The sequence below is a fragment of the Camelus dromedarius genome, chromosome 26 (genome assembly GCF_036321535.1).
Source record: "Camelus dromedarius isolate mCamDro1 chromosome 26, mCamDro1.pat, whole genome shotgun sequence".
Classification (NCBI taxonomy): Eukaryota; Metazoa; Chordata; class Mammalia; order Artiodactyla; family Camelidae; genus Camelus; species Camelus dromedarius.
Genome location: NC_087461.1, coordinates 21266542 through 21289555, shown reverse-complemented (window position 1 = coordinate 21289555; position 23014 = coordinate 21266542). Strand labels below are relative to the sequence as shown.

The 23014-nt window shown below is 46.9% G+C and overlaps 1 protein-coding gene across 14 annotated transcripts in view; it reads right to left on the bottom strand.

Annotated features, from left to right (window-relative positions):
* LOC105099564 (partitioning defective 3 homolog) overlaps positions 1–23014 on the bottom strand; it is a 535951-nt gene that overhangs the window by 122019 nt on the left and 390918 nt on the right. For all 14 annotated transcript variants that reach the window (XM_064479503.1, XM_064479507.1, XM_064479509.1 and 11 more), the window contains one exon: positions 20796–21038. In XM_064479503.1, the coding sequence (XP_064335573.1) occupies positions 20796–21038 (243 nt within the window). The remainder of the gene's footprint in view (positions 1–20795; positions 21039–23014) is intronic.

The window sequence follows — 23014 nt, the reverse complement described above, 5'->3', positions numbered from 1 at the left end:
TGTGATCCTGTGGGGACCGTCTTCTCGGTGGCACAGCGAGAGGTCAGCCACACGCCACCCAGCTGGATTTTCTGAGAGTAGACATTGGTGCTCCCCTGGCAAGGGGTGCACAGCCACGCCCCACATACAGACATACACACACGTAAACCTACGTACAGACAGATGTGCAAACATGTAAACCTACGTACAGACACGCAGGTAAACACATACAGCCACAAAACACACACAATACAGAATACACACGTGAAACACAATGCAAACACCCACAAGTATATAAGCCCATATAAACAGACGCTGCACATGCAGACAGATGGACAGACAGACATAAAACAAGCGTCAGCCAGCACCTGCTGCCGGCCAGCCACCGTTTAGCAGCTAGAGAGACTCAAGCGGACGGTGGGGCCGGGTCTCTGCTCCTGGAGAGCGCTCCTCCAGAAGCAGAACTAGAAACAACAAAACAGACGAATGAGTAGAGCATCTGAGACAGGAACACATGTCCACAAAGAAGGGGACAGGCCAGGGAAGGCCTGTGGGGAGGGGGCCTCGGTGGCAGGAAAGACCCCTCTGGAGGAAACTGAGAGCTGAGATGGGTGATGGGAAGAGCTGGTCACGCCAGGACCCGGGTTGGGTCTCCAGCAGACGAAAGACAGTCCAGGGACACCAGCGCCCAGGGGAGGCCGATGGGCGGGATGTCGAGGTGGGAGCACCTGCGCCCAGGCCCTCCGGGCTACAATTGGAGCTGAGGGTTCAGAGCACATGGAAGTGAGAAGGTAGGGCGGGATCAACAGCGCATCAACAAAGAAAAGAACCAGACGGAAGAGTGGGCGGCAGCTCGCAGCTGACGAAGGATGAAGAGGGCGGGGGACAGGGTGGGCCCTTGGTGTAGCACAGGTCACGCGCCTCGCTCGCGCAGGGAAGGGGCACCGAGATGCTAAGCGAGCAGCTCTAACAGACTGAGAACGCGAGGACACCATGGAGCGCAGGGCCGCCTCCTGGGCCAACGGGAGGAGTCAGGACCTCAGGAGCTTCGGAGGAAATGGACCTGGACGTCGCAGGCCGCAGCATCTTTCCAGGTTCTCAAAGAAAAGGACAATGAACATGCAGATCACACCAGCACTGTTGACTGACAAACAGCTGTGTCTGCTCCCGCTAAGGCTAAAGGAAATCTGGTTCGGACTGCCTGGACTGTGCACTTTTGAGTTCTTTCTTTAAAAAAAAATCTCTTCTTGCTTGAATTCCAATTAGACTCTTACCTGGGTATTGTTTATTAAAAAAAAATCTGAGTGGAGGACTAGTGCATTCCCCGCAGCCTGGGAGGCGCACCGCACTGTTCAAAGCCGCTATCACGTACACCCTTGAATTAATGCGTTCCCTCCACATAATTCTAGAGGCCAAGGAAGAGGCTGATACGCAGGGGTGACTCTAGCAGAATGACACAATATGCGGGCAGGGATTTGTGTTTCTAAGTATGCATTCACACACGTACTTTATTTGATGGATTACGTATTTCTTTTATAACTGGCAAACCAGGGGTGATGAGCCCTGTTTTATAAATCTGTAAAAAGGTGATCAGGACTCACCCAGGGCAGCAGCCCTGCTTGGGGACAGAGCAGCCCACAGGTTCCTGACACCACGCCAGGTATTCCTGCCTGGGCACCAGGACTGCCTTCCCTGGAAGGACCGGGATAAGGACCCCCCACCTTCATCCGCGTCCCACCCCTCTGTTCTCGCTTCTGCAAAACAGGAGGCTGTGAAATCAAGCTCCTTCCCGCTCTAAAATGGTAGAAATCTATGATTCTAAATAAGGGTTTTTAACATAAAATTTAATGAAAACCAATATTTCATCGCCAACAAAAGCAACATTACGGCTGTCAAACCATCACTACCCCCTTGACGCTGGAAACCGAGAAATGATTACCACTTTAGGAACCTTGTTAAAAAGTATGCACATTAAAAATAATTTACAGAACCAATTCTCCATTTGCAGCCACACAGTTTAAAAAACAAGAAAATGTATTTGCATTTCTATCTTGTTAATTCCCGTGTTACGCTGGTGTTACTAATAACATAAAATATTTAAAACTTGTGTTACACACAGAGCCAATTATAATTATCTAGTGAGAAAACAATTTTATAGGGGAATCTAAAAATAATCTATTTTACTGCTGCAGCAGATCACACACATTATGAAATAAATTCTCTCGCCAATTACTGTTACAGTGGTTTATCTACCGACAGTCCGAGTCTGGAAAGCTCTCATTCCAGCTCATGCCCACACTCAGAACACCGACCCAGGAAATGCCACGCAGATATGAAACTGTTAACACGCGTATGCAGCAGACACGGAGTCGCTGCCTCCCATGCCACAGTCAGGGATGACCTCACTTTATTTACTCCGGAGTTTGGCCAGCCATTTATACAGATTAAATTCCGTTTACAATTAAGTCCAAGAAGCTGTCCAAAAATGTATAACGTGCTCAAACAGAATGCTTCTTCAAGTAGCTATGCTTCTCACCGAATTTTCAAGATCTGCTTTACTAGGAGGCTTTTCATCATATTTTATTTCCGACATGAGAGCTGAGCCCCCCACAACGGAATCTACGTATTTAGAAGACTGCAGACAGGCACTACACCAGACGGCTTCCCTGTGTTGTCGCACCTGCAGCACACAGCCCCCCAAGGCAGTGACTCATTGTTTGCTTGTATATAGTTACTTCACTTTACAGACAAGAGGAGAGAGGAGTTAAGTTTCCCAAAGTCACACAGTGTGTAAGTTTGAGAGGGAAAAATTCCTTATGTCAGGACACAGCCCTTCAATGTGGCTGATCAATTAAACTGATAAACGTGCTAACAAGCTGGACGTTGTCTCTGGCACACCTGGATGTCGGCACCGCCCCGCAGTAGCAGGTCGCGCCTCCAGACAACCCTTAATTACCAGGGCTTTTGCTGAGAACTGGAAACTAATTGGAATAGGACTTTGTTTAGTGTAAACAGACATCTCAAAAGAAGCTGATTAAGGGATAATATGTTTCTTACACAGGAAACATTTAAAGGAAGTCAGCAAAATGCTGTGCCAGGGGAGACCCAGCGCCCGGGGGTGCCAGGGTGGGTGCACAGGGAGGAAACAGACAGTGTGGAGCTATCGAAGGGTCCCTGGAGAACCCCAGCTCGCTGTTTCCTGGTCTTGAATCCAGCATTATCAGGAAAGGAATATATCATTATCACTGGCTTAAGAAGTATGCAAAGAAAAAATATATATATTTAACTTTATTAATACTGAATTATAGTTATTTTGGGGGAAAAAAATCCTAGCTAAAAAAAAAAAGGGGGTTAAAAATGGATTTGTAAAGCAACCTGTTCTAGTCCATGTTCTTAACGTGTTATTGGAAAGTTATTATTCTCAATTTTTATAAACTCAGTTATCTTTACATGCTGAAGTCACATGCGAGGTGAAGCAATCTTCTTAAACAAATAAGTCAAATTACTAAATAATTTTAAGCCAAATTTTTTCATTCATTCACCCTTTAAATTCTCCAAAAATGTACAAAAGCATTTGGAGAGTAATGAGGGTGAAAAGGCATGGTCCCCGTCTTCACCTCCTCACAGGTAAGTCCAGACCTCCTTACAGCAGTAACCCACGCACGGGGCACCGTGTGATCATGTCCCCACATCTGAGACTTCTGTCTAGCAGCAGTGACAGTCTTAACAACAGCTCTCGGGGTACGCCTCCATGACATCCCATCATCACTAAAGACAACGTTCAGAAGAACACGGGGAAAAAACAGAAATGCAAAAACTGGAGGGGAGACAGAGAGCTCCTCACGACGTGGCACAGGCTTTTAAGGACGGCGTTAGTACGCACACAAACTGTTCTGAATCCAAGGAAGAAGAGAGACTCACTCCAACCAGATGTGCTAAATCTGCAGAGAAGATGGCAATTGGAGAATTGGGATTTTAACAATGGAGACAAAGAGGGTTGCAGGCATCAGTTCCAGGCTGATTTAAAAAAAAAAAAAACAAAAAACCAAGGATAACGGGTACTGGGGTAGTGAAACGCTGGACTCATTCTGGGATAGAAGACCGCCTCGAGTGACGAGAGTTTTGATGAGGACAAAGACAGAGGATTAAGACCGTGATGGTTCTCTGGGAGGAGAATGCTACACTAAGAAGTTTAGACTTGATTCTGCAGTCCGGTTTTGGGGGCAGACGTGATTCCCCCCGAACTAGACTTTAGGAAGGTAATGCTGACAAAGCTGCGTGTGTTGAGGGGGAGCAGAAATGTAAGCGCCACTTCATTACACCAGGCCAGGGACAGCACATCCCTGAATTGGGAACGGGCCACAGGTGGAGGAGAACCGATAGACAAAGGGCACAGAAGCAGAATCAACACCTCACGACTACAGGGAGGAAGGAAGGAGGCGGAAGAAAGGACAGGAGATGGGAGGGTGGTGGTGAAAACAGCGGGGAGAAGGGGACACCACAGTGGCCACAGTTCTGATAACAAGGATGACACCAGATGCGTTCCTGTGGAGTCTGTGATGCTGCCAGGATGCCCAGAGAGACGGGTGGGAAGTAGGGCTGGTGCTCAGCAATTGATCAGCTTGACTTACAATGACCGTGGGCATCTATAAAGTGACAGCTGAAGGCGTGAGAGGGAGGAAACCAGATGAGACAGCAGGTGCTTGCGATCTGTCGCATGTTGGGGACAAACCCCCCGCCCCTCCCCGAAAAGTGGGCGTCAGCAAAGAAGGCAGAGACTAGCGTGTAGGAGGCCAAGGACCTGTAACCCATCCCTCTCAGGAAGGCACAGTCATCAATACGAGATACTTCAGAGAGGATGACTGCGCTGTGGACTCCAGATTCGCAGTTTGGTCACTTCACAGAGTCTGTCTTAACAGAGAGCGGCTGAAGCCAAAGGCGAGCAGTTTCAGGGTAAGACAGATGTGAGTCGAAGGAAGAAGCCTCATGAAGCAATTATTTAAATACGTTTTAAGAGAGTTCTGCTTCCAGCCAAGAGGGCAGAAGTGGTCCAGAAAGACCTTCTTTAAGCAACTGGAAGACCAGAAAAAGACAGGATTTTAGAAACTGGGGGTGAGGAAGACCGGGACTGTGATCCCTGAGAAAAGGGAACAGGGAGGTGAGCTCCGCCCTCCCCAGGCTTTCTGTCTGGGGGTAACTCCGGCTGCAGGGCAGGGAGGGGAAACGAGCGCTGAGGTCGCACAGATGGATCTGAACTGGAGGAGACTGAGACGGCCAGAACCCACAGCACAGATGAGCTGGGCGCTCCCCGAGAGCCCTCCTGGGGCACACCAGCTGAACACCTGAGTGCTCGGCCCCGAGGGGCCTCGTCTCGGAAATGGGGCCAAACGAGGCCTGAGCACGAGGGCTCCTCTGGACCTGGTCTAAAAGAGATTAGAAACAACCTAGAAACAAGAAACGGTCAGCAAGCAATTTCACTGCCTGCCAGGGAAGACCCAACACTCTTTTAAAAAAAAATACAAAACCCAGTCCTCAGCATCCTAAACTTCAAAGTGTCTGCCGTCCAATGAAAAAATTATTAGATACAAGAAGAAGGAGGGAAATGTGACCCAGAGCCAGGAGAAAAATCAGTCCGTAGGGACAGATCCAGAAAGGGCAGTGATGATGGAATCAGAGGAAAAGGAGTTTTTAAAAGCAAATTTAAATACAATATATATGCTAAAGGGTGTAGACGAACACACAAACACGAGGTGAGAGACATGACAGGTACCAACGGTCTGACGTCCTGAGGAAGGTGGGGTGCAGTGAATTCTTTAAGGAATGACTGGTTAGATTAGACGCCAATCTCACACGGTTATGTTATTTCACTGCTATACGCAGGAGTTTACAGTTCTGATTCGGAATTATCTGTACAGAGCCCTTTATAAAAATGAAGAAAGCACAGTCAGCCTATTTTAAACCTTTAAAATATTTTTAAAAACGTGTTATTGCTAAGTATTACCATACTCTCTTATTCTACATTTTTCACGTGTTACCACTCAAAAGAACATAACCTACACTGTGTGCCTACAATCAACTGACTTTGAGTGGTTTTACGACACTTCCAGGCACCCCCACCAGACTGTGTGTGTTCCATTCTGGGTCGTTTCACACGCTGGTTGCCTTCGGTGCTTTGGTGCCACAAATTTCCAATGACTGATGTGTGATAATCCGAGCTTTATCTCTTAAGATGGGTGTTTGTATCACCAAGAGCTTGGAAAAGGGATCGATTCGAAATAAAACATTTTGCTAACAACTTTCATGGTTCACTGGCAGAGAAAAGGAGGCTCATTAGCTTGGCACTCTAGCTATGGCCTTGGCCATATGGTAAAAAACATACCAGATTTTCAAAAAGTCAATCAAACCATCCTGGTCTAGCTATGGGAACAAACAGCACTGTCCATAAAACCGGCTGTGTTATTTGAGTCCGTCTGCTATTCTCCCAAAAGACTAGAAGAGCGTTACTATCAGAGGTCAGACCTGTATTTTCTCTTTTAACCCCAACAGTTTCCAACACAGATCAGGAGGCACGGGTATCGAGAATGAAATCTGCTAAATATAAAAACCAGCACACAGCTGACATATGGTCTAACAATGGGACAAAAGAAATTAAAACACAGGTGAGTGAAACGAGGCTCGCAGAGCTTAAGTAACTCGCTAACACCCAAGTCCGTGGCTGAGCCAAGATCTGAATCTAAAATCACGCCAGCGGACACGGTCACCTGCTGTGGTCACTCAGACCTCCCTTCATGCGCAGAGCGAACCGGGGCTGAAAAGCAGGGCGGGCAGGCGGAGATCACGGAGGGAAAGGGAAAGTCTGGAAGAGAGACACTGTCCACTCTGCTCACAGCTCCTTCTCCAAATCGTGAAGAGTGTCACAGGCGAAGAACAACATTACTGAAATCCACCCACTCACCCAAAGCAAGGCACGTTAGCTCCAATATACTAAAGTATTTATTCTATGGAAAGGGTTTCAACAAACATTCCAGAGTTAAGCAAGATGTAAAGAGCAGTTCTGGGCGAACAAGGACTTGCAATTTTTAATGGCGGCTCACACCTCCCGCCACATAAGCCTTCTTTTAATTCTCCATAAGTAGTTATTTATACATCTATTGGTGGCTCGTTAATTTTTTCAGACAATTTTCTGCATTAGAAATCTGGGACACGAGGTTAAGTCAGCACTATGCTTTCTGGGAAATAGTAAAAAGGTAAGAAAGCTTCCTGTCCAATGAAAATGTTTGTAATTGTCAACACGTACAGACATTTACCAAATTCTGAAGCATACAAATTTTTATTTCTTAACATGCAGCAATTTTTGCTCAGCCTCCAAACGGGCACAGCTGGAGAATGTTAATAATATGTAATTTATACAAATTGTTTAACACGGCTGGAGGAGACAGACATGGAGGATTCCATGATGAATCTGGAAAAAAAATGAACTATCTATTCATATTTCTTTATTTTTTTCATTCCGAGCATTAGCTTGTCAGAATCTCAGTCTGTGCTGGGGATCCTTCTAAAAAGATGAGTGACTTCCAAAACACCTAGGACTTTCTATGCATCTGAGGAAAGGTGCTTGGAATTGGGGGTTTTTAAGAGGTTCCAGTCAGATGCCCACGCCCTGCATGGGCTGTCTCCAGCTGTGATCAATCGCCTGCAGTCAATGGACAGTTTAAGAAGCAAAATGGTACCATGTTAACATGAGGACCGGTCCCTCAGCCTTGCTGGGTCCAAACAGCGCCCCCTGGGGGCAGCACAGAAGTCACTCACTGAGGACACACCTGCGTGCTGCACATCTGAGGCCAGGTGGGCGCCTGCACCTGACGCTGCCGGGGAACTGTCCTGAAAACAGGTGCTTGCACAGGTAGCAGTCTGCCACACGCAAGACGCTCTGGGCTTTCAGGCTGGCGGCACAGCCTAAGAATGCGCCCAAACCATTTACTGCCCGACTTCTGCATATCAGAAACTGGTCCTTACTCTCAGACCATAGGAAACAGAAAACGTGCACATTCTTAACAGCTGTTCAAAGGATGAAAGAGACCTGTCTAAGCACACACACAGACACACACACACACACAGACACACACACAGCTTTCCCTTAGCTTTAAGTACAGTTAAAAAAAAAAGTTGGATCATTTAGCAACCCCATGAATGTTGGAAACATCTTAACAGTGTCTCAGAGATGAAAGAGTGTAATACAGGATGAGGGAAAGCGGGACAGTTGAATCATGTCTGCAGTAGTAATGAATCAAAGCCCAGAAGGAGGTCTGCAAATCAGCGGGCTCTAATGAAATATTATGGTAAGTGATTATTGATGAAAAATGAATAAGCCTTTTTGATTTCGGCAACTCTTAAATCACACCTAGCTAATTAAAACAACTCGAACACGTTCATTTACTCCTTGATGGGCATTCAGCTGTCCTCGGGTATGAGGAGACCTCACTGGGTGAGGTCTGTGCATAACTGACGCCGGGTACCCGGACACGTGTGCCAGAAAGAGACCTGTCATAAAAGAAAGAAAATATCTAGCTCCTTTCCATATTTGATTTATCATTTCTAAGCCTGGAATAAAAAAAAAATCATGTGGGACATTTCCCGTTTACCGTAAATAAAGCCTCAATAGTACCGTCCTACATATTTACTAACGTTGAACCTTATTTTAATTAATTATCATATAATGAATACAAAGCACTTACAATACCAAGAGTGTGCAATTACATGGTAGTTTTAATTTAAATACATCACAGAGCTACTGAAAACAGCCCTATGACTCCATCTCACACCCCAGAGGAACGCCACACAGACAGTGTCTCCAGGGTGGGACACGTCGCATCGCAAGCGCCCAGGCCGGCACCACCCTCCTCCGTCTCCTCAAAAACCATAACCCTCGCTCACCTTCGTCTCACGTTTTGGAAATAAAGCTGCGGCTTCTCAAGCTAAATACCACACCGAGCTCCTACAGGTTAAGGTGCTTCCCCGTCATACAAACCCATCCGAGGCCCAGGGCAGGGCGCACGCGGGCGCCGGCATGAGACATGAAGAGCCGCGGGCGCCCACTGCGGCGAGCGGACTGCAAGCCGACAAACCCGAAGTCAGTCTCACCCGCCCAAGACGCTTACAGACTGCAGGATCGTGAGACAGCAGACTCACGTGAGAACAATCTGTGCAGCCAACTTCTAGCTTCTAAACGTCCTCAGAGCTCAAGAGCACGGGGGTGGGGGGGGTAGAGCTCAGGGGCAGAGCACGTGCTTAGCGTGCACGAGGTCCTGGGATCAACCCCCAGGCCGTCCATTAGGAAAAAAAGATAGAATGCAGGTGCTGTTGCTGGTGGTGTCAGGCAGTACTCACAGGGCCTTACACAGGGTCATTCATCTAACACACACACACACAGCCCATCTGACAGACGCACAGCAGTGAGGCCCACAAGGTGACCTGGCAGCACTGGCTCCAGGCCTTGAGCAGCCATCCTGTATCCCACCCTGGCTGAGCGCACCGTGCCGCCTCGCTTCCTCTCAAAGTCACATAAGCTCCGGGAAACCTGTAAGAATCCTAATGGTGAAAGCGTTTCATTGCATCCTGCGGACCCCAGGTCCCCATCTTCTCTGACGCAGGCCCTCGCCACGGACACGCGCGTTTCCCCACCACGCCCTTGGCCCGGCCGCTGCCTCGGCTGCACTGACAAAGAGGCTGGCTTCCACATCCCGTGCATCTATTTGACATATCTGAACGCCTACGGGCCAGGCCTTGGCAGACGGCCGTGACCACACAGACATCATTTCTAATCGACTGCTGCGTCTCCTTAAGTTACACAAAATCAACCGACGGGCCAGTAACAGAAGGACGAGGGATGAAGCAGCAAATAGACAAAAATCAAACCGTTATCCACACCGAGGGCCGGGCTGCCCAAGGAGAAGCTCTGGAACAGCTGTGAAGTTAATTTAAAGATGGATTTGGGGTTCAGGTCTGGTAAGTCTCCCAAGAAGCTGAAAACACACCTCACAACAAGGCTCCACCTAAGTCCTCACGAATTTATATTAAGAGCTGACTGAGGTTCCATCCTTGCGCAGGAGCAAGACAGAAAAACACACTGACCTAAGACCACTAACTGCCGAGGAGACTGGTCCTCAAGTCCACAGGCCTGCACTGTCTGCAGGACAGAAGGCAAAACTCAGAACACCCAGCAGCCAAAGGGGAGTCCTCCACAGCGCGGCCAGCTCACCATCAAAGGCCCACAAGCCCGTGCCCTCCAAAGGGACAGACACCAGCACAGGACGCGCACGCCCGGCTGGAGGTTGCCTGCCTGCTGGCTGCCAAGGCCTAAAGAAGTTCCCACTTCTACTTATATTTCTGCGGAATATTTAAACTTTCTCTAGGGCTAAAATAAATATATAACCAAAGAACCCCCATTACCCATTACTTCTACAAACAAATTGTGGTTTCAGGCAATGTTAATCAACAAAAAGAATTAAACAAGGAGTCTTTGCAATTAGCCGCGACCTTATTTATGGCTTCATTACTTTCGAGATTTCATTTGTTGGGCTGTTTGTGTCACCTCAGCCTTTGATTTCATCGCTGCCTCCCTAACGATATTAGAAGAGCTTAATGAATGGTGATTGCTTGTTTTTACTCGACAAAATGTAACATTTGCAGAACACGTAACGCCAAACAGCCACTTGTTTCATCCAGGCATCAGACGAAGCTGCACATTCACTTTGAGACCCGTCTTCCGTCGGGAAAGTGTGATGTAAACCAAGCAGACACAGTCTAATGTAACGAGGGTTAAGGCTGAAACGGGAGGTCTTTGGGGCCCGCAAACACCGAGCTGAGGGCGTGGACTGCATCTTGGGGACAATAAACGGCCACAGAATAATTGCAAGCAAGAGAATGCGATGTCAGATTTTAATTTTAGGTAGAAAACTTCACGTTCTGGGTGAGGCAGGGGTTTGAGGGGAATAAGACCGGGGGTTGGGAGAAGAAAGACCACTGTCCACGTCCACGTGTAGAGAAGGGGCCTGGAATTATCCACAATGTAAACTCAGCAGCCCTTTGCCACTGACTCATGTCCGGGGAGGGAGGCTGGCTGCAGGAGAAAGGCTTTGTCTGGAGTAAATGGGTGGGTGGTGACAGCATTCTCTGAGATCAGGCTGATGACACGACAGGAGGCTTGGGATGAAAAACAACTGGGTGGTGGGGGCTCAGGTGCCAGGGAGACACAGGGCGCGCACGCTGGCGGTCAGCTCCCAGCTCCCAGCAGCAGCGCCACGCAGCAGGTAAAGCTGGGACCAAAAGGAGCACGTGGATAGCAGTGGTCCAGGGTTCCTTCCTGAGGGAATCCAACGTTAGGGAGTGCATAGAAGAGCATTTCTGAAAAGACAGCTGAGGAGCAGTCAGAAGGAAGGAGGCACCGAGGGACAGCACCACAGAGAAGAGAGCTCCCGGGATGCCGGAGTGACCTGGAAAGAACTGACGTGGTCACCGAACCAGGTGTCCCCGAGGCCGCTGGGAGACCAGCACCCTGGGCTGCTGTGACCAAGCCACACACACACCCACCGCCTTGAGAGAACTCCATGTTATCACAGTTCAGTTCTGGAGGTCTCAAGTCTGAAATGGGTTCCACTGGGCTTAAGTTGAGGTGTCCGCAGGGCCGGTTCCCTCTGGCGGCTCATGGGGAGACTGTCTCCTGGCCCTTACCAGCTTCTAGAATCCACTGCCCTCCTTGGCTCCTGGCCACTTCCGGACTTCCCAGCAGCAGCCTGCATCTTCAGGTCTCTCTCCATTCTTGACTCTCCCGCCTCCTTCACTTACGAAGACCCTTGAGATCCACTGGGCCCATGTGGATAATCCGGGAAAATCTCCCGGTTTTAAGATCCTTAACGTCGTCGGGGCCGCAGCACCCCTTCCACTGGGCGAAGTGTCTTAGTCACAGGTGCCAGGCACCAGGGCGGGGACATCCTTGCAGGGGTGGGGTCATTGTTCTGCCGACCACATGGAGGGAACAGGACGTGGGGAGGAGAAACAGCAGTCTACCTCACCCCCGGATTAATTCCTCACCAAGTCTGGATTTGAAGGGAAGGGGAAAATTGGGCAGAACATAGCTGGGGGGGGGGTGTTTTTTTAACAGCACAATAAAGACATTAGCCTGTCGACCAGCCACGTGGAGGGGGCGTCAGAGAGGCACAGGCAATTGGGGACCAGGAGGAGAGAGGGACAAGGCAGGCGTCCTATGGGGTGGGGCTGGCTCCAGAGGAGTGCTCGCAGAGCCGGCCTCCTCAACAAGCAGGGACAGAGGCAGTCCAGGCACGGACGGAGGGGGCTGCAGGTTTGGAGATGAGGCCTCTTGATGGGACGACAGAGTCTGGGACCTTTGCCGAGGGGAATGGTCTGACCAAGGTCAGAGGTGGGCAGCCGGGGCCCTGAGATGGGGCCCCGGGTGGAGCTCATTAACCAGCAGGGGAGGGGGAGGGAGGGGACAGCTCAGGGGTAGAGCGCGAGCTTAGCGCACCGGGGTCCTGGGTTCGATCCCGGGGACCTCCGTCAAAAATAAAACAAAATGAAATCAGCAAGGGCACCAACCTGCAAAACACGTGTGACAACAAGACTTACTCCAGCGGAGAATTACGTTCTCACATCCCAGAGCAGTGATTAAAAAACTAAGTAAATGGAGGCAAATAAATCGGCATTTGGCTTTTTGAGCCGCCAACACAGCTTTGTTATAGGGCCCGACATTTTTAAAAGGGCTCAGGTTTGATAACTGCCTTTCCGTGTTTGCCAGACTTCCTTTGACACCATGGGATTCCAGTTTTAATGGGAGGAAAAAAACAAGTTCACCGAGGTCTTTTCTTTTAAAATCAGCATTTTCTCTTAAGTCGTAAAATGCATGCAAAAAGCACATGATTATGGCATTTACGTTTCCATTAAGGTGTCCTCAGCGAGCTGGGGGAGTCTAGCCTACTATTTCCTGCTATTTAGATTTACAGCAGCACGGTCTCTATTTTATTTCAATTACATTTGAGGACAATGCTCTTTTGGTGGCAAATGATTGCATGGTGACAGTCAGCAAATGTCCATTAGAGCTGTCTTTCTGTGGAGTTTTTAACTACAGATTCCGGCATCTGAATATAAAAATATGAATTGCACGGTGCCCTCAAGTAAATAAAAAAACAGTATTGACAGGCATTCCATCAATTCTTTGTTAGAATTCAAAGCATACGAAATGTTTGACTTGAAATTGTGTAACTGACATGAAAAGAAACTTTCTGATAAGTGTCAAGACAGCCTGGATAAAGTTTACGAATAACACACTCGCAGGCTGACCTTTTGAATAAACTGATGACGTGGTCATAGGTGAGCATGGGTGTTTATCAACGCCCGGATGAAGCGTGCCCGATACGGGAAGTATAAATTACTTCACAGCTGCACTGTAAGCAGACCTCCCTAAACCAACTTGTGCTGGTGCTCCAACTGGTTACTGGATTACCCCAAGAGCAGTGCTTTTCAAAGGGTGGATGGACCAATGGCAACAGAGTCAACTGAGGTGCCTGCTAACAATGTGAGTTCTTAGTCCCCAGCCAGGTCTGCTGGATCAGAACGCCGACGGCTGGCGGGCAGCGCTGGCGAGACACGCCCCACATTTCTTGGCATTCGTGCCCAAAGCGGAAAGATCACTGTTCTAGGATGCAGGCTTCAATAGTTCTGCAAGGCAGGATTCCTGCCTGCCTGTCCCACCAGGGGACAATCTGATGTAAAGAGAAATGTCAAAATCTTCGTCAAGGTTTGAGAACTTTAAGCCTCTGTATCTCCATGAAGCAGTGAAACCTGGGATTAGCAAGACCTTCATGGAAGCAAAACACAAAGGATTTCCAAGAATTCCACAGGAGGACAAAAGGAACGCCTCCAAACTGTCAAAGAACAGACGGAGACTGACCATCACATCCTGACACCACTCTCCCCCAACTCGTTCCCAAATAAGCCATTTTCCAGGACCCAGCACTTACTTTTCTTCCAAGTATTTCTACTACAGAAGCAACCTGGAATACCTCACACTGAACTCAGTAGGTCCTCATTTAACGCAAAGTGGTTCACGACACGATGCGGTTTATGGAGAACATTTAGTGACCAAGCTACGTAAGGACTGAAGTGGCACCAGCAGACCTGCAGCGCACGCTTCCCCACGTACGTTAGGCGTAAGGAACAAGACCCGTCTGTGTTCATTTCACTTTCATTCCTTGCCTGTTTCTGCATCCAGGTGGGTACATTGTGCGTTCCTGAGAGGAAACTCCCATTTCCCCACTAACACCACCAACAGCAAACATCTAAATAGCGTAGACCAGGGCGGGGGGAGGTGGGAAGGGACAGACTGGGAGCTCGAGATTGGTAGATGCTGACAGGTGTGTATAGAACACATAAACAACATAAACATGCTTATACTGTACAGCACAGGGAAGTACATTCAAGATCTTGTAATAACTCGTGGTGAAAAAGAGTGTAACAATGAATATATGTATGTTCATGCATGACTGAAAAATTGTGCTCTGTACCAGAAATTGACACAACATTGTAAACTGACTATAACTCAATAAAAACATTAAAAAATAAAAATAAATACATACATAAACAGTGTGAACCAGACACAGTGCTGTATGACTTCGTCCACTCCCAGCCTGCTGCAGCGAGCACCATCTTTGTCCCCTTTTTCAGAGGGAACAAGAGGCACAGAGCTTACACGCTGACGGTGGAAGCACCCAGAGCAAACCCGGGCAGTGTGGCCATGTTTCATGCGTCAGCACATCACACTCCACTGCCTCCTACTTTCAAGCAGGATCGTTGGTAGAGGTCGGAGACAGTGATGTAGCACAATTAAGAAGGATACAGGCTGTTGATAATTTTGTGTCGCAAATTTGAAAGTTGCTAAGAGAGTAAATCTTGAAAGTTCTCATCACAAGAAAAAAAAAGATCTTTCTTGGAACCTTGTACCATGATAAGCGATAACTCAGTGAATTGTGGGAACATTTCACAATGTAAACAAATACCGAATCAGTCCGACGTACCCCTGAGACTAATGCCATATTGTGTGTCAGTGATACTTCAAACACGTCAACAGAAAAAGAAGGGTCTCTGCCAGGGGACACCTGACTGAGAACATTCCTTTAGAAGAGGCTCATCCAAGGAAAGGCAGGACAGAGAACTGAGCGACACTGCAGCATTTCACAATTCTTACTTAATTCACAAAATATTGCAGAAGTGATTTGACCAGAGGGTAAGTTCTCCAATGCGGAGACAATCTGGACCTAAAGATGGTGGTTCCCCTGGGCTCTCGTGTGCATGACTGCCTGTCCTCAGAAAGGTGTTTGACTCCATGAAACAGAAACCTGACGGATGGAGCCTTCAGCAAGTAGGGGTTCAGCTCCCAGGCAGCGCGGAGTAGAGGGCGGGCGCACCAGGACCGGAGCTGCAGCTCAGGGGACCAGGTGGCAACCCTCATCCTCCATGTGGCCTTCATCCTCTGGTTGTTGGATGCGCCCCTTCTAAGGGCACCATTCTCTCCATCAGGTAGAGAGAAGGGAAAAAGGGAAAAAGCGGAGTCTGCTCCATTTTAATCATGACAACACTGGCCTGGCAGAAAGTCCCAAACTGGAGTCACTCAACTCGTTCATCAGAACACACCACATGGTCACCTCTTACTTATGAGGGAGCCTGGGAAAATGGGATTTCTAACCAGGCCCGTTGCCAGCCTGAACAAAACTGGGATCCTATCAAGGAAGGAAGAAGGGGGAGAAAGGTACTGGGTGGGCGACAGCAGGGTCTCCCACGCTGGGGACGAGTGGAGACACCGAGGTGCTGCCTCAGACTGCAGACACAGCCATCACAGAGGAAGCATGGGACTAGGAATCACAGGAGCTACATCCTGCAAGTCTGTGGTGACAAGCAGGGCAAAAATGCGTGTGCCAGCACTGCTGTGAGTCTGCGCCTCATTGTTCATAGCAAACAGAGGGGTCGGGCGGCTTCTCTGGGGTCAACCAGCATGAAAGCTCAGAACGTCACTGAGGGCACTGATAACAGTAGTAACGACATCCCTGGGACCAAGGGACACAGACGGAGAAGAGGGCACGCGTCAATCCAATTAAACAGGCCTGGGCATATTTCTAGACAGACTATGTAGCTATCCTATAAAAAGCATTTTATAAATAATACGTGGAAATTGAGATGCTGTCCCATCTTGACATCAAATTCACAGCACTTAATACATTTTCCCTGCTATTTCCACATGGGGCTACCGGACCCACACTTCAACGAGATCGGTCAAAACGGTAAGCGGTGAAGTTCAGACCAGGGCTTTCCTGCTGAGCGACGCAGATCCCAGAACACACGCAGGCTGCACGCGGGAAGGCCGGCAGATGCTCCCAGGAAATCCAGGAATTTGAACAGTAAAGTTCATCCAACAGCAACAGCAAACTCGGGCGGAATTCAGTTAGTTGATGGCAGTTTCTTTATTGGGTAGAAACTCTCTCTGAGGAGTTTCTTTATGTTTCCATCATTTAACTTTCCAGAAAGTTAATATAAACAGATTCCAGACCATCTTGTAGGTAACATGGTTCAATGTCTGAGTTTAAGTTAACAGAGACAGAGGCACCGAGAAATGCTACTTTCACTGTCTCCACTGAATGGTTCCAGAAGCGGGCTGGACCTTGTGCACGAAGGATGTACCGATGCGGTGCACAGGTCAGAGGCCGCTGGATCCGCGCAGAGGAACCGCAGGATCCACCTGAGGAGAGCGACGGGTGAGCAGAGTCAACCCTTGGCTCGTGGGGCAGACAGACATGCCCGAGAACCCGCCACCGAGCAGCCACCACCGTGCTCATGACTGGTGCTAGGGCCTGGAGTTTAAAACACGTTATTGGCCACATTAAATTAATGCTGTTCACTTGAAGGTAATGGTTTTGCTGCTTTGTTTGTATTTAATTTGTAAAGATGTTGGGTTTTATGGTTGTATAATGGCTGCAAACAGAAGGCGTTCAGTCCTATTTTATTTTCATACATATTTAAGTAACATTATCATCAAAACAATTTAACTCTACACTGCAGTATCGAGAGACCGCGCTTCTCAGAGTCCCCATGCCCTCAAGTCTGAGACGCACTGCTCTCCGGCTTTCCCCCCCGACAGAAAAGCATGCCCGAGGGGCGCCCTTACCCAGCCAGACTCATTCATTACGGGTTGATGAAGAAACACGTCACGGGCGCTCTAAGTCCCTTTTTTAGGATTAGCGGTGTCATTGTTCGACGGGCATCCTATTCTCTGAGTAAATAATAATGACAACAAACAGAACTTCAGTTTCTGTGATCTTTTTAAAAAAAAAAATTATTCTCTCCCTCTCGAGTTGGCAGTGTCTTAGAAATCCTCTAGTCCAGTCGCCCTTGGGGCACAAGGCACAGCACTGGAGCATCCCCGACAGACAGTGGGCGGGGCTGTGCTCCAGGGAGGCCGGAGAGTGTGTGATGTGATTCTGAGCTGTTCCCTGGTCAGCGTGACTCGTACCCCTGACAACAGACTCCTCTGGGACGTGGGGCTGAGGGGGTTTAGGATGGAAATGGACTAAGGGCCTGAGTTTCAGGCTGAGGTCACAGGGCGCAGCGCGGGGCCTGCAGGCCGGGATGCTGGGGCCCAGAGCAGATGCTGACAAGGCCGGATGGACACCCGTCAAACAGACCGGCGGGTCTGCACGTGGGCCAGGACCCAGACGTCCCCTCCATGCTCCCTGGTGGGAGGGGTGACAGACTGGGGCTGTGGGGCCAAGCGTGGATTTGTTTCTTTTACTTTTTAAAATGGGACTTAAAATTCATATAAAGGGTTCTTTTTCTTTCTTTGCTCCTCCTTCTTTTCTAAAAAAAATTAAAAAAACATTTTTGAAACAGACCTCTTTTGTACCGAGTTGTTGTTGGGATAAAGTTTACTGGTTTCTATTGTGGAGAAAGTGGAGTTTTCACCTTTGCCATAATAAAACAGACATGTGCGTAGGGAAAAAAAGCCCTTTTGAAAATCTGCAGAAATCTCCAGGACCGGCTTTGACTCTTGGAGGCACTGGGGCTTAAATGGGGTTTAAAGCGACAGTTCCTGGATCCCAGGAGCTGGAGGGGTCCCTTCCACTCCGCTCCGTCAGGTGGGACTTCTGGGCGATGTGAATAATCACGAGTCACCATCTTTTAGATTTCCAAACTAGATGTAGAAGGTGCCAAGAATGGTTCGTATTTTTAACTGTGATCAATAACACATCAGTAACCATTTTCTTTTCGTTCCTCCAGAAGTTACCACTGGGCAGAGCCAGTGTCACCGCTGTCCCTCTGCCCAAGAAAGCACTGCCAGGGTGCATCCACGGCCTTCAGGCGCAATCTGACCTTCGACAAGCGGCTTCCACAAGTACAGCAAAAAGCAAGTGCGAGCTTTTGAAGAAGATGTCCCTGTCGCCGACCACAGCCTCATTCTCTGAGGCCTGACACATCCACATTAGTTGCACAGTGAACTTCGGAGGTGATCGTCCCAAAGGGGTCTGCTTTCTGGTTTTTACTTTTGGGAGAACCAAATTACTTTATTTGAAGGAGTGGTACCAAGGAAAGAACTTAAGAAGACGTTTTGGTACAACTTACAGGAAAGGTAAAAGTAACGCAACGTGTGCGCACTGCCTTGGTGACCAGGGAGGTCACCCCCGGGGCTATGGGACGCCAGGCTAAGGCTTAGCTCTTGTTGTCACTGTCTCTCACGGTGTGGTTGTCACAGAGGTACTCTGCCGGGCCAGATTCGGGGGCCCTCAGAGGAGTTTAAATAAACCTAAGCCTCCTGTGTCCACTTAGGAGACTCGCTTGTGACAGCCAACATCACACAGATTTTCATACAACAATTCTTAAAGACCCTAAAACCAAATGACACAAAACTGAAAAGAAAGAACAGAACAGTAACATGCCTAGAGTTTTCCCCAAGACCTGCTTCTCTCTTCGCTCCTCTTTAAGACGCTTCTCTCTGGGTTTGCCGGAGGGTTACCTGTTTTGTTTGCAAACCTCTACTGAAAACAGCCGAAGGAAATAACTGGAAGTCAGCCTGCTTGCAAGACCCAGCAGCCACACAGCACGTGGGCTACAGACGGAGTCGTTCCAACCCACGTCTGGCCTGGTGGGGGCTCTTAAATTACAGCACCAGCATCAGACCCAGGAGCCTGGTAGAAATGCAAATTCTCGGGCTCCATTCCATCCCATGGAATTGAAATTCTGGGGAAGGGTTTATCAGCCTCCAGGTCTCTAATTTGAAAAGCTACATACACCCCAATGTTCATAGCAGCACCGTTTACAATAGCCAAGACATGGAAACAACCTAAATGTCCGCTGAGAGATGACTGGATAAAGAAGCTGTGGTATATTTATACAATGGAATACTACTCAGCCATAAAAAAGAATAAAATAATGCCATTTGCAGCAGCATGGATGGACCTGGAGATCATCATTCTAAGTGAAGTAAGCCGGAAAGAAAAAGAAAAATACCGTATGATATCACTCATATGTGGAATCAAAAAAAGAAAAGAAAAGAAAAAAGGAGGACACTAATGAACTCATCTACAAAACAGAAACAGACTCACAGACATAGTAAACAATCTTATGGTTACAGGGGGAAAGGGGGTGGGAAGGGATAAACTTGGGAGTTTGAGATTTGCGAAGGTTAAGTACTATATATAAAAATAGATAAAAGCCAAATTTCTTCTGTACAGCACAGGGAACTATATTCAATACCTTGTAATAACCTTTAACGAAGAAGGATATGAAAACGAATCTATGTATGTACATGCATGACTGGGGCGCGACGCTGTACCAGAAACTGACACATTGTAACTGATGGTATTTCAATTAAAAAAAAAAAAAAAGCAGCAGCAGCAGCCGCCCTCCAGGCACCCAATGCAAGCTAAAGCCTGAGAAGCGTAAGTTTTAAGTGAAACTACTGTTTGTAACACTCAAAGCCCAGCTCCACTCCAGAGCAACGACCGCACGACCCTGTGATTCAGAGGTGAGGGCATCAGTGCTATCGTGACAATCACAGTCAGGTGCTTCGTACAGAAAGACATGAGTGCTATTTTCTTCATGAACTCAACTTCATCTGGTGCTTGAATATTTAAATGGAGGGGTGGAAAAAGATCGGTTTTTAAACTGTCTCAGATAAAACCTGAAATAAACATGTAACCATTAACACAGGCTCAGCACTGCGCCCGTCTGTATGAGAGTCAGACCTGTGGTCGGAAGCCACCACCAAGCAACCTGAGGGCTGGCTAGACTTACAGCCCACTCACTGATTCCTTCATGACACCAAATCACGTCACCAAATAAAAAAAAAACTTGGCCCGAGTAAGTCAGAATTGGAACAAATCATGTCTTTGCCCACCTATTTAACTCCCACAACTGGGGGCTCTCCTAGCAACCAAAGGAAATATACTTCAGACAGAAGAGTCATAGTTCAAGTGTGCTTTTGATTTGAGTCGTATATTACAGGTTCATTTTCCCGTCCAAAATCATTTTAAGAGCAAGATGAAATACGTCAGGATCATCAGAAAAGCCATCAAAATCTCTTCGGTTCCCTCCATTAAGCTTAGATTTGTGTAAACTCAATACCCTTGGACAAAATGGCTTTTTAAAGTCCATTAAGAAAGGCCGTTCTGGTGGGAGAAGTGGAGAGCAGTCGACACCCTTGTCACAAACTGTGTAAAAGTCAATTTGGAAGCCATACCCTGATTGCTCCTGGAGCCTACCTGTCTGCAGGTGAAGGTTTGGCATTCCGCGGCTTCTTGACCTGGGCGTACAGAGCATCCATCATATGCCCGTCTCTTGGGCTCTGGGGTCTGGCGCTGAGAGCCATGGAGCCTTCATAGGAAGAGACTCCCCCATACATCAGCTCATCATCACAGCCAAACGCCCGATGGAAATCTTGGATTTCAGCATAGTCACGTTCCCGAGCCTGTCGCTCCCGAAATTCTCGCGTTTTGGCTTGAATCCTGAAAAATTAGAACAAGTTGGAAGAAGAGAAACTCTGCCTTTCCTAAGACCTGCGTATGGAAACATTCATCAAAATACGCCGTGAAATACATACTATTTCATGCAACTCTAAGATGAATGGGACAAATGATGTTATAGTCATTTTAGGTGGTCAAGGTAATGCCACAGATGCTCAGAAATGATCAATTCAGATAGCTCTGTTCATGTCAATAAGACAGAGTCGTGATTTACATCTTCATTTAAGTGATCACTTATTAACTAGCTTTAAAAATTCACTAGGAACAGTTTCAGGCATCCACTTGGGTTCTACTCATGAATTTTTTGAGGCAAAAAGTCGTTTTTAAAAAATTACACACACAAATACTAAATATGTATACATTTCTGGTATATGATATAAATACAGCCGTGCAGGGTAGTGGAAGCTTAAACACGGATTCACACCGTAACTCTATTAATGGCAAAAGAAGATCTCAGCTTAATGACACTGACTTCATGTGATGTTTACATAACTGTCAAGTCTGGAGATTCTGGACAAGAAGGCATGTATCTAATCAAATTCTGAAATAAAGCTTGCCTGTGTTACAACTAAGAAACAGATCTTAAATAACCACTTGAACTGAAGATATGTTTAAATATTTCCTAAGATTTCACTAAGCCACTTTGTACAAAGTCCTCTTCAACCTATTGATATATTGTATGTCCTAAGTCAGTCTTAGCTGAAAATATTAAACTACCCTTGAAAGAATTCTGATAATTTTTGATGGAAAAAATATTTCTATTACATATTTACCAATTTAAATGTTTACTTAAAAGTGAAGCCTTGTTTATAAAAAGCAGTATTTTAGAATGTTCAATACTTTATTGCAGTTACTTTTTTCATATTTGAAGTAGACCATTGCTTGCATAAATTACATAAATACATTCAAAAGAATATAGAAAAGACAAAAAATCAGATGAATACACTCCATTATAAAACAGAAAACTACAGGCCAGTATTTCTCATGAATACAGAAACAAAAATCCTTAACAACATACTAGCAAAAAGAATTTGACAATACATAAAAAAATTATACACCATGACCAAGTGATGTTTATTGCAGGAATGCAAGGTTGGCTCAATATTCAAAAATCAATCAACATAATACATTAATAGGCTAAAGAAGAAAAATCACATGATCATATCAATTGGTGTAGACAAAGCATCTGATAAAATGCAACACCCATCATGACAGAAATTCTCAAAAAACCAGTAATAGAGCAGAACTAATATCCTAAACTTGATAAAGAGCACTTATGCAAAATCTATTATAAGGGAGAAAGACTGAATGCTTTCTCTTAAGATTAGGAAAAAGGGAGGGATGTCTGCTCCCACATCTGTAATTCAACATATTGCTGGAAGTCTAGACAATGAAGTAAGTCTAAAAAAAAGAAATGAATGGCACACAGATTAGAAACACAACTGCTCTTGTTTGTAGATAACATGATGGTCTGGGTAGAAAATCCCAAGGAGTCTACAAAAATCTCCTAGAACTAAAAAGCAAGGTCAGCAAGGTAACCGGATACATCAGGACACAAAAATCCATTGTATTTCCACATGCTGACAGTGAACAGGGATGCAGAAATTAAAAATATCAGGTGACTTACAATCACTAAAAAATGAAATTCACAGATACATAAACCTAACACAACATTACAGGATTTATATGCTGAAAACTATACAATGCTGATAAAAGATATCAAGGAAGATCTAAAACTGGAGAGACATATGGCATTCATGGATGGAAGACTCAACAGAGTAAGGTCAAGCTGATACACAGATTTAATGTAATTCCTATAAACATCCCAGCAAGGTTCTTGTAGGTACAGACAAGAGTAGTCATCAATCTGTATGAAAAGGCAAAGGATGGAAGAGCTAAACAATTGTGAAAAGAACTATGAAGTGGGAGGAATCACCCCTCCTGACTGCAAGACTTGT